At 38.8% G+C, this 12623-nt stretch overlaps 1 protein-coding gene across 12 annotated transcripts in view; it reads left to right on the top strand.

Moving 5' to 3' along the window:
• The window catches only part of ankhd1 (ankyrin repeat and KH domain containing 1), a 139961-nt gene extending 128212 nt beyond the window's left edge, over nucleotides 1-11749 (top strand). For 9 of the 12 annotated variants that reach the window (XM_073067537.1, XM_073067532.1, XM_073067539.1 and 6 more), the window contains 2 exons: nucleotides 10142-10309; nucleotides 11221-11749. In XM_073067537.1, coding sequence (XP_072923638.1) covers nucleotides 10142-10309; nucleotides 11221-11280 — 228 coding nt within the window. In that variant the 3' untranslated portion in view covers nucleotides 11281-11749. The remainder of the gene's footprint in view (nucleotides 1-10141; nucleotides 10310-11220) is intronic. The other 3 variants (XM_073067542.1, XM_073067533.1, XM_073067531.1) reach the window with 1 other exon arrangement.
• The last annotated feature ends 874 nt before the right edge of the window (nucleotides 11750-12623 follow it).

Here is a 12623-nt window from a genome sequence, read left to right as displayed (position 1 = left end):
TCCCCCTCCCCAATCTTGGTGTCATCCACAAATTTGCTGATTCAGTTAACCACTTTATTATCCAGTTCAATGATGTAGGTTATAGACAGCAATGGACCCGATTCCTGTGGCATTCCACTCGTCACAGGGCTCTGGTCAGAGAGGCAGTCATTTACGACCACTCTGGCTTCTCTCGCAAAGCCAACGTCTAATCTAGTTTACTACTTCCTTTTAAATGCAAAGCGACTGACCAACTTCCCATGCAGAACCTTGTCAAATGTCTTTGCTAAAATCCATGACCTCAACATTCACTGCCCTGCTTTCATCATCTTTCCTGGTAACTTCCTTGAAGGATGCATTCAAGATGATGTAGTAAATCGGATTAGACATTGGCTTTATGGGAGAAGCCAGAGTGGTAGTAAATGATTGCTTCTTTGACTGGAGCCCTGTGCATAGTTCCAATCTATCCAAATACTCATCTATCTGGTCCCTTAGAATACCTTCCAATAACTTCCTACTACTGATGCCAAGCTCACCAGTTCTGATTTCCTGGTTTATCTTTAGAGCCTTTATAATCAGTGGATCAACATTAGCCAACCTCCAATTCTCTGGTAGCTCACCTGTCACTAAGGATGATTTAAATGTCTCTGCTAGGGCCCCGGCCATTTCTGCATGGCTCCCACAGGGTCTGAGTGAATGCCTAGGCAGGCCCTGGGGATTTATCCACCCTAATTTGCCTCAAGACAGCAAACAGCACCTCTTCTAATCTGTATTGGGTGCATGACCTCTGTTGTTTAGCAAAATTCATTTAAGATTTCTTCCATCTCTTTTGGCTCCACACATAGAATACCATTCTTATCTTCCAGAGGACTGATTTTGCCCCTTGCAGTCCGTTTGCTCTTAACATACCTGCATATCTCTTAGGATTCTCCTTCACCTTATCTGCTAAGGCAACCTCATGCTTTCTTTTAGCCCTCCTGATTTCTTAAGTGTTCTCTTACATTTCTTATACTCATAAGTACCCCATTTGTTGGTACCTGCCTATACCTGCTATGCACCTTTTTGTTTATTAACCAGTGCCTCATTATCTCTCAAAGTAAGGTTCCCTACACCTGTTACCTTTAACTTTTATTCTTACAGGTACTTACAAGCTTTGTACTCTCAAAATTTCACTTTTGAAGGCCTCTCACTTATATGAAGTACAGTCGGCCCTCCTTATCCACGGGTTCCGCATGTGCAGATTCAACCAACTGCGGATCGGGAAAACCTGGAAATGCTCTCTCCAGCACTTGTTGTCCGAGCATGTACAGACTTTTTTTCTTGTCATTATTCCCTAAACAATACCGTATAACAACTATTTACATAGCATTTACATTGTATTAGGTATTACAAGTAATTTAGAGATGATTTAAAGTAAACGGGAGGATGTGCATAGGTTACTGCGGATCGGGAATCGAAAGAAAAACCGGAAGTTCTCTAAGTCGGAACAGGTACATCCGGTATTATTTAACGTCAGTTAGTCAAACGTTTGTCTTAGTACATAGTATGTATTTTACCTTTCTATGTATATAAAACACTTAAGAAACGTATGCCTTTCAATAATTAAACCACTGCGTTGCTTAGTAATAATTGTAGCTTTCATTCAGGCAGGGCCTTCACGTGCTCCATTATTCTCACTTTATCCTTTAAAATTGTTCCGGTTGTTGACCGACTGTAGCCTAATGCTTTTCCAATGACCGATGGTGTTTCACCTCTTTCCGATCGCTTTATTATTTCCACTTTATTTTCAATCATGATAATTTTCTGGAACAGAAACACTGCGGGCGGCAGGTCCCAAGTTCCACCGTGTCCTGAAGTCCATGGCACTGAGACAGATTAAATAAGCTCTGGAGCGCCGCCGGGTCCCAACGTCCACCAACTTGAGCACCCGCGTTTTTTGGTATCCGCGGGGTTCCCAGAACCAATCCCCCACGGATGAGGAGGGCGGACTGTCCACCTTTGCCAGAAAACAGCCTGTCCCTATCCACATTTGGCAGATTCTTTCTGATGCCATCAAAATTGGCCTTTCTCCAATTTCGAATCTCAACCTGCAGACCTGACCTTTTCTCCCTATTTACTTTGAAACTGATGGCATTGTGATCACTAGATGCAAAGTGTTCCCATATACGAACTTCTGTCATCTGACCTGTCTCATTTCCTAATAGATCCAAGCACACTCTCTTGTTGGGACTTCTAAGTACTGATTAAGGAAATTTTCCTGACTGACGAATTCTATCCCATCTAGTCCTTTGAGTCCAGTCAATATGTAGAAAGTTAAAAATCAACTACTATAGCAATCTTGTGTTTCTAGCAACAGTCTACAATCTCTCTATAAATTTGCTCCTCTCGTCTATAATATAACCTCATTAACACGGTCATTCCTCTTTTTATTCCCCAGTTCCACCCATAAAACCTCACTAGGCGAGTTTTCCAGTCTGTCCTGACTGAGCGCTGCCGTGATATTTTCCCTGACTAGTAACACCACCCATCCCCCTTCATCCCTCCTACTCTGTTGCATTTAGAACGGAACCCCAGAATATTAAGCTGTCAGTCCAGCCTGTTCTGCAACCAAATCTCTTTCTGTACTTCTCTTACAAGAAGTTGGAAGATCAACTGACTCTTTTGAACATTGGAAAGATGGTGTTCAGTCATAACGTGCCACCTTTCTTCCACTGAGACCCCCTGCTCACATGAACCATGGAAGGTTCATTCACCACACTGGCATTACCGAGGAAGTGTCACCAGAGATGAGGAAGAAGAGCTGATGTCTTGGTTTTGGTCAATGTTCCAAGACTACTTTGATAGCGTCACTTAGGGGGTATTTTGAGCTAAGAACATCTCCAAATACAGGGAAGTGGCCACAAGCTTCATTCGGAAGTGCATTGAAGACATTGTTCCCAAAAATTCGGTGTAGGTCTACTAAAACCGGAAGCCTTGGATAAGTAGTTCAGTGCATGTTGCTCTTAGCACAAGGGATAATGCCTTTGCCTCTGGAGACCAATAGAAGCTCAAGAGATGCCACTATGATTTATGTAGAGCCATCAAGGTTGCAAAATGGCAACATGGACAAAATCCAGCAAGGACGGCACACCATCCTGGACTTCAAGAGGAAACGCAGCAGTACAGCCAGCATTGCTGTATTGTTCCCAAATGAGCTAGATGTTTTTTATGCTCAATTCGAGGTTGGTAAGACTGAACTCGTGTCGCCGGCAAGACCTGCTCTTTGGTCATCTTGGAAACTGAGCTATGTAGAACATTCCAACGTGCCAACAGCCACAAGGCAGTGGAACCGGACGGCATCCCAGGGCGTGTCCTCAAAGTGTGTGCGGAACAACTGGCTGGCGTTTTTATGGACATTTTTAATCTCCCTCTCCCAGTGTGTAGTGCCCTCCTGTTTCAAATCGTCCATCATTGTCCCTATACCTCAGAAAACCAAAGTAGCATGCCTAAACAATAAGCACCCTGTAACACTCACCTTAATTATAAGCAAATTCTTTGAGAGGCTGGTTAAAGACTACATCTGTAGCATACTATCACCCACACTGAATCCCTTACAATTCATCTGACGACAGTACTGGTCTACCGATGATGCCATAGCCACAGCATTAGAGTTATTTTATTATAATTTTTTTTTCTAACAAAGCCACCACCTACCCTGACTACCTGTATGCCCTTTCAGTATGATGTGTATTCTTGGATGTTAAGCTCCCAGCTGTGATCTTTCAACCATGGCTCAGTGATGCCCACATCATATTTGCCAAATTTTATTTGCACTGATTACAGTCAAATGTAACACCTTCACTTCTATATTCACCACCCTACTTTTCAATTTTGTCTCCATGTTGCCTGGTGTTAAATTCTTATCCCTTTCTAAACATTGTCTTATTTCTTATTGTGGAGAGTTCAATGACCTCTCCTTCCCTTTTATTTTATCTGTACTTTTCTGAGCTGTTGAACCCAACCCGTTATTTAAATGATGGCCCTAATCACAGCCCTAGTTAGATGATTTGCAAGGACTCTGATACCATTGGGTGCTCTGTTCCCATTTGGAACAGCTCCTTTCTTCTCTAGTACTTGTACCACTGTTCCATGAATTCAAACCACTTCTGCCTCACCAACCTTTGAATCATAAATTTAATCTCTGATCTTATTAACCCTATGCCAATTTGCATTTTCCTCTGGTAACAGTCCAGAATTATTAACACCTTGATTCTGCATTTTATTTTAGTCCCTAGCTGCTCAAACTCTCTCAGCAGAACCTCCTTACTTATTCTTGTGTCTTTGGTACCCAAATAGTCTGTAACAACTGGATCAATCCCCTCCCACTCCAAATTCCTTTGCAGTCATGAGATGTCTTGAACACGGGTACCAGGCAGAGAACACAGCCTTTGGGACTCGCGATCCTTGTGGCAGAGAATTGTATCTATTCTCCTGACTGTACGAAGCCTAGTTACAACTACATTTTTCTTTCTGCCTCCTCATGGTTCCCTGAACCAATGTGTCATGGTTCAGTTGTTCATCCTTCTACAGCCCCTATTTTCATCCTGGTTGCTTTGCCATTCTATATTGATTCTCTAAATATAAAAGCTACAATTTGGAGTTTTGGCGTCTTTGTATCTTTCCTTAATGTAATGAATAGTGCACATAGACCTGCCAGGATCTCAGCTATTCCTTGCTTTATAAATTCGGAAGATTTTTTAAATCTTTTTTAATCTCATAAATTTAAAAAATCAATTATTTTGACCCTAAATGTGGTTACTTATAGGCCACATCTTACCTATGCATCTTGCATCTCCCCACCTCGTTCAGCAACTTGGGTCTGTTTCCTAATCTAATATGTCTTCAGTTCCAGGAGGTTCAACTTAGAGTATTTAAGAAAGGGTTTTGAAAATGTGTTCTGGAAGTTCATATAACATTTTCCTTTGTGTTACGTTGTTCACCTCCAGCATTTCAGTTGGACCCATTCACCATGACAGCTTTTACAAACTGAATTTGGCTTTCTCTGATTAGCTGAATTTTCAGATTATTCTGTCAAGCCATCCTTCAATGCTTTATGGGTCAGGCTTTCCTGACAAGATATCTTATGTTACTGGTCTATAATTCATTGGCTTCCCTTTATCACTTTTCTTGAATTAGAAGAGTGACCTGCACACTTTTCTAATGGATTAGAATGTTTCCCGGCTAGGAAAAGAGTTACAAGATTATAGTAAGGAGTCTTGTGTTCTTGTTTACCTCCCTAAAATTCATGGGGTTATTTATTTGTGTTATTTTCCTTTGATGAGTTCCTTATTCACTAATTGTTTTCTAGGAACATCTCACACCCTGTTAACTCCCCTGCTGTAAATAGTGGTTTAAAAATCATCATTCAATGTACCTACAATTTCTTTAATCCCCTTTTTGAGACTCATCCATTTTCTTATGGTTTGTTTTTGTTTTAATTGTCGCTGTTATCGAGTAATAAACATTATCTAAGTGGAGAATGATTCCAGAGGTCTCAGATGTAGAGGCATCTGAGTATCATATAGTATTCACAAATGGCTAGCATGCATGTACAGCAAGTAATTTGGAAAGTTAATGTTATTTGTTGTGTAGTGGAATTGAATTCTAAAGTAGGGAGTTTATGCTTCAATTAACTGGGCATTGGTGCAATGTGCTGTATTATTCTCATTCAAGGAAGATTGTTAATGTATTGGAAACTTCAGCAACTTATTTATGAACTATTATCTAGAAAGGGTGTGTAGTGTTGATGAAATGTTGGGCAGGTATGGCTTAAATCTCTTGGAATTTCGAAGTGAGAAGCAACCTGATTGAGGGGTCTGAACAAGGTGGAGAAATTCTTTTAAGAAGGAATCTAAATTATGATTGCTACTATATAAATATTCAAGTGCAGAAGAAATTGAAGTAGGATGAAGTTACTTAGCTCGTGGCTGTTTCACCAGTCAATAAGATCATAAATGGAATTTTACCTGTGCCACTTTCTTGCACTATGGCCCTGGAGTCTTGTAATATCTGCGTAATTATGTCATTAACGGAACATAACCAATTGTTCATTGCTAAATTTAACATGGTCCATTTTTATATTTTCCAATGTCTTAAAAACTTAACCTTAATTCTTTTCAAGAAGTTTGCAACATTTTAAGAAAGTTAGGCTTCCTTTTGCTGCACACTTATCTAATCTCTGCATTTTACCAGCACCATAAATAATTTTTTATATTTAATTCTAGACAAGAATCCACTCTCTGCATACCTTACTGTATTCCTTCATCAATGTAGTGACTTCATCCTGAGTTTGGTTTATCTTTTGCTCAATGTTTCATGTAGGTTTGATTGCCTTATAGTGTTATCTTTTAAGTTGATTCTTAATTTTTAACCCAAAGTTTATCAAATTTTTACTTGGAGTGTAATATACAACTTAAAAGAATGGAAGGGAAGTATGAAGTATGTTAGAAAGGTAGAACTTGTCAATGATGGCCTTGTTTGTGAATGTGTTGTATGATGACACTATAACTTATTGGATATTATGACCATGGATGGGAATATTTATGCGTATAGAGGGGTTAAGAAAGTCTGGAGAATAGACAAGTATAGAATGTATTTGAAATCACAGTTTCTGTGCGATTGTGAAGAAAAAAGGAAGATATTTTCTGAGATTTTCAAGTTTTGACAAATAGTGTAGTTATATGCTCATGAGGGGAAAAGGTGCCAACTAGGTGGGCACTCCAGTGTGGAATCTGGAACACTGCCTGAAAAGGCAGTGGGAGCAGCAACTCTTGTAACATGTAAGGACCTGGCAGAATATTTGATTGATGTCCAGCGCATCTGTAGATGTGAACTTCTATTCAGGACATTTACAAAGACAGGTGTGTTTTTTTTAAAAAAAAGTGGGAGGTGGGCTAAGGATCATTCGGGACCTGAGTCACCCCAACCACAAATTGTTCCAGCTGCTACCATTCAGGAAACGGTACCACAGAACAAAAACCAGAGTCATCAGGCTCTGGGACAGCTTCTTTCACCAGTCCATCAGATTTCTGTATTATATTGACTGTCCTGTTGTACATACTATTTATTACAAATTAATATAAATTGCACATTGCACATTTAGACAGTAAAAGATTTTTACTGCTCACCTATGTGAAGGATGTAAGTAATAAAGTCAATTCAATTCAATTACAAGGCATAGTTGGCAATGGACCAAGTACTGGTCATTGGATTGGTTTGCATGTATGTGATGGGCTTGGTCTGTGCTGTATGACTAAATGAACAGGATAACCGTATAAATAGCATGGCTGCTGCAGTGAACAGGGAAATAGATACTTTCACTTAACTCAAGCCTTTTCTTAATCTTGAAAGGCTATTCACAGTGTGTATAATCATTTTCCAGTTAACTGTTTGCATATGCCTCCATATATAACCATATAACAATTACGGCACGGAAACAGGCCATCCTGGCCCTTCTAGTCCGTGCTGACGCTTACACTCGCCTAGTCCCACTGGCCCGCACTCAGCCCATAATCCTCCATTCCTATCCATATACCTATCCAATTTTACTTTAAATGATAATACTGAACCTCCAGTTGCTTGATTCTTGGCTTCTTCCAGATGCTCCAGTTTATCCCAGCAAAGAATGGGTTACTAGGTAATCAGTCACTATAAATTGTCCCTAGCTCACATGTAAAGCGTAGAATCCGGTGAGATTTGATGAAAACATGGGGAGAATAAAATGGGACTAGTATGTGATTTGTATGGATTCAGGACTCATTTTCTTGCTATATAACCGACAAAAAGTTGAACATTCAAAACCAGGTTGTCTGCTTTTCATCTGAATTTCTATTCCACAGATGTTGCCTGACCTATGTAATTAGAATGTGTATTGCTACAATGAAAGCTTTAAAATTTTCTGAAAATGGAAATAAGTTCCTTCCTATCTTCAAATGTAATGTTCAAATTTGATTTAATGCCAAGCATAGAAGTATTCCTACTTTAGTTGGTTGTGAGGAGCTTGTGATAAGTAATCAGTACAAAATCTGCTTTTCATACAAATACTTTTTGGTTGTTATTTCTTAACTGGAAACATTTGGAACTTTGTAAAATTAAATAAGTTGTGTATTTTAGAGCTGGTTTTAAGAACTATCCTTATTATCAGAGTAATACAGCATAGAAACAGGCCCTTTGGCCATCCAGTCCATGCTGACCTGATGTTCAACCCCATCCCATCTGCCTGCATCCAGACCATATCCCTCTATATCTCCCACCCATGTATCTATCCAAACTTCTTTTAGGCTTTACAATTGAATCTGCACCTGCTGCTTTCACTGACAGCTCATTCAACATTCGCACAACCCTCTAAGTGAAGAAGTTACCCCCTCAGAATTTGCACGAATAAACCTATGACCTCTAGCTCTATCCTCACTGAGTGGGAAAAGCCAACTGCATTCACCCTAACCCCTCATAATTTTGTATACCTCTGAGATCTCCCCTCATTCTCTTGCACACCAGGTAATAAAATCCTAACCTATTTAACCTTCCCTGCTAACTCAGATCCTCAAGTCCCAGCAACAATATTGTAAATTTTCTCTGCACTCTTTCAAGCTTATTGATGTCTTTCCTGTACATAGGTGACCAGAAATGTACGCAATACTCCCTAAATTCAGCTTTAACAACGTCTTGTGCAATTTCAGTATAGCATCCCAACTCCTGTGAGTCTCCTGACCAGCTGCATCACCGTCTGGTATGGAATTGCAAGGCATCTGACTGAAAGGCCCTACAGAGGATTGTGAGAACTGCTGAGAAGGATCATCAGGGTCTCACTCCCACCCGTTAGAGATTTATCAGAAGTGCTGTGTACACAGGCCTTTAGCATTGTCCATCCAACAATCTCTTTGATCCCTACCACAGGCAGGAGGTATTATAGTATTTGTTCAAGCACTGTTAAAGATGGGAAGCAGCTTCTTTCTCCAAGACCATAAGAACTCCATGCCACCACCCAGGACTCGCCACGTATTAAGAGCTAGTAGTGTTATACTGTTTACTTTTTAACTTGTATCATATATGCACCTTTTTATTTGTGCTAATACTACTTTGTGTGTGAGTTATATGTACAGTATTATGCACCTTGGTTTGGAGGAACATTGTCTTGTTTGGTAGTATACATAATGACAATAAACTTGAAATGTGCTCAAGCCCTGATTTATGAAAACCAATGTGTAAGAGCTGTCTGTGTGCCTCTTTCAAGAAATTGTAGATCTGTATTCCCATGTCCCTTGGTTCTAGAGCCCAGCCATTCATTGTAAAAGCCTTAACCTGGTTTTTTTCTCCCAAAGTGCATTACATAAAACATAGGAATTTACAGCACATTGCAGGCCTTTCGGCCCACAATGTTGTGCCGACCATGTCACGTACTCTAGAGACTGCCTAGAATTTCCCTAGCGCGTAGCCCTCTATTTTTCTAAGCTCCATGTACCTATCTAAGAGGCTCTCAAAAGACCCTATTGTATCTGCTTCCACCACTGCTGCTAGCAGGCATTCCACACACCCAACATTTTCTGTGCGGAAAAACTTGCCCCTGACATCCATTCAGTACCTATTTCGAAGCACCTTAAAACTATGCCCCCTCTTGACCTGACACTTGTCTGCATTAAGTTCCATCAGCCCATTTTTCCACCTGGTCAAATTATGCTGCAAGCTTCTTAGCCTTCCTTGCTGTGCACTTCACCCTCAACCTTGGTGTCATCCACAAATTTGCTGATCAAGTTCATTACATTATTAAATCATTAATATAGATGATAAACAACAACATACCCACCACAACGTTAGGTGGCATACCACAAGCCACAGGCCATCAGTCAGAGTGAAACCATCTACTGGTTTCTCCCACTAAGCCAATGCTGGATCCAGCTACTTCAGTCTGAATGCCAAGTGATTTAACATTCTGGGTTAGCCTTAGTTGTCATTCATCAGTAAAGCTCCATCTTAATTTTCTACCTGCGTTCAAATGAATGAACTGTTAGTTAAATGGGGAACAACTTTTGGACAGCAGCCTTTCAAAAGATATATCATCACATAAAAGTAACTTGGAAAAAATCTCTTGGCTATTTTGTGAAACTTCAAACTATTATTTTTTTAGCAGGGCTTGCCACTTTCCATGTATGGGAATGCCATGATCCCTCCACATCCACAGTTGGCTGATGGCCCAGGGGCACCTCTTTATAATGGACTTCATGCTACAGATCCTGCCTGGAATCCTATGATAAAAGTTGTCACAAACTCCTCCGAGAATGCTGACCCCCAGCAGGTGAGAACAAAAAAAAATGTCAATAGTGAGCATAATGCAATGGATTTGTGCTATGATACACTGTAGATATTTCTCCAATTCCACTACGCCAAAGCTCATTTTCGCTCTTCTCCATGATAGCCTCTTAACTGCTCTATATTGAGCTATTTTAGACTGACAAACTTCCCATGTTGAAAACCCAAAATGGCTGCAAACTGGGCACATAACTGCCATTTGGAGTTGTGCGGATAAAGCTTTTTAGATGAAAGCAATCCCTAACATTTTTTAACCTGTATTTAGTAAATTTCCTGAGGCTACTTTTTGTTACTCATGTGGTTGCATTTCAACACATGAACTCAATTTCATAAACCACTGTGCAAAAGTTGTAATTTGCGTTTGCTTAGTCTTGGGTTAATTAAAATGTTTTCAAGCTGTATAATTTGAGCTATTGTTTCACAAATCTGGAACTTGTTATTTGAGATACTATTTGCCATAATGTATGTATAATTTGTTTATAATCTAACCACGTTTGTGGTTAATTTCAGTTTTATTGCATTATTGTCCCTATGACATTTGCTGACATTAAGAAGCAATCAATTGCACTGCATTATATATTAGCAGTAAACATTCAAAGAATGTAGTATAAATTGGTTTCAATGGTGAAAGTAATAACAAAGCAAAAACTCTAGCATATTAAAAGAAAAAGAATATTTTAAAAGGGGAATTTAAGAAAATATTTTAAGAGAATAAAGGCTATTAAAATTACTAAATAAGCACACAACTGTACTTGTCTGTTGAATGATTTAATAATTTTCCTTTATTACCTCTCCTATCTATTAAGACATTGAAAACATTTACATGGATTATTGGTCTACTTGTAATTAGCTATATTATAGATCTGTTAAATATACAGTTTTAATTCTTAATTGCAGGTGTGGCCTGGAACCTGGGCGCCACATATTGGCAATGTGCATCTGAACCATGTCAACTAGAAGACGCAAGCATGCCCACAAATTCCTGAGGTGTCTTTCTGAGATTGAAACTAAATTGATCTGGGAAGAAATTAACAGGACAAAACTTTTCTGATGTGCCTAACTGAAATTCTGTGGGCTGTTATGCATGAACTTAATTGATTTACCACTGTCTATGAACAAAGTGATCGCCTGCATAGCAGGTTCGGTTCTCTGGTTAGTTTAGCCATTTTGACTTAAGATTTGGGACAGACTATTCTTGTGCTGCTGGCTAAACAGTACTGTAAACTGCTTGTATGCAGCCGAGAACTAGATAATTATGTGAATTAATCCAGATGTTTTAGAGTGGTAAATACATGTATAATTGTTTACATACTAAAAAGGGTTAAAACAAGAGTAAATTTCATGTCGTATAGTGGCTCTACTTTATGTAGCCTGTATTAATGTGAAATATTTACCTTAATATTCAATAAAAATGAACAGTACCTCACTTTTAGCGTCTTTATTGCTAGCAGTTAATTATTTAGACTAAGTGATAGCTTTTTGTAATTTGTATTTATATCACAATACCTTGTACAAATAACATATCAAGCGCAAAGCCTACAAATACAGATCCAAAAGACGTAATACAAACAAATCTTAATGTTTTTAAATTGTTTCTGCATTTTTTTACTAAAGCTAGGATAATGTTTAAGAATACTTTGATTCAGTTTGTGAAGTTAGGTGTACTTTAATTTTTAATATGGATATATGTTTTCAGTTTGGCACAAATCAGTAAATCTAAAGACTCTATTAAATATGACCTGTGTAGGTACTAATTTCTTTCTTCTGTCCTTGTCATTTACATTTTCCTTTAAGAACAATTGGTGATCATTCTTATTTCTGACTACGTGCATTGAATAAATAGTGATAGTCTAAAAACATTACTGCCAATCTGATTAGAATCTTTTTTTCTCTTGCTGTATTATGTTTCTTCCCTGATGACTTTGGGAATAAGAAAGGGCACCATCAGACTAGGCAGCTCTGTTGATTTCTAGAAGTAATGGAACCAACATTATTAGGGCTGAATATTCTCTATGATACTATAAGATGAGCAAGGAACTCTATATACTAGCTTATCTGATCTTCACCGACTTTTCCACTTTAAAGTAATTTTCTGGAACATCAATATTTTCATTTACGTATCTATAAGCAACTAGATTCTGTGGGTTACCACTAATATTCTCTTGGTACCGAGCTTGCTTGTTTTTTTTCCTTCTTGGTACCAAGCATTAAGCTTTTCTTGTAAATTGTACGTAGCTTTGCATAAAATTAGTTGGAAATTGTTAAATTTTGTTTCAGAATTTTCTTTAGCAGGCCATAAA

The sequence above is a fragment of the Hemitrygon akajei genome, chromosome 15 (assembly GCF_048418815.1).
Source record: "Hemitrygon akajei chromosome 15, sHemAka1.3, whole genome shotgun sequence".
In the NCBI taxonomy this organism is placed as follows: Eukaryota; Metazoa; Chordata; class Chondrichthyes; order Myliobatiformes; family Dasyatidae; genus Hemitrygon; species Hemitrygon akajei.
The sequence above is the reverse complement of the archived record's forward strand: the minus strand, read 5'-3'. Positions and strand labels throughout refer to the sequence as shown.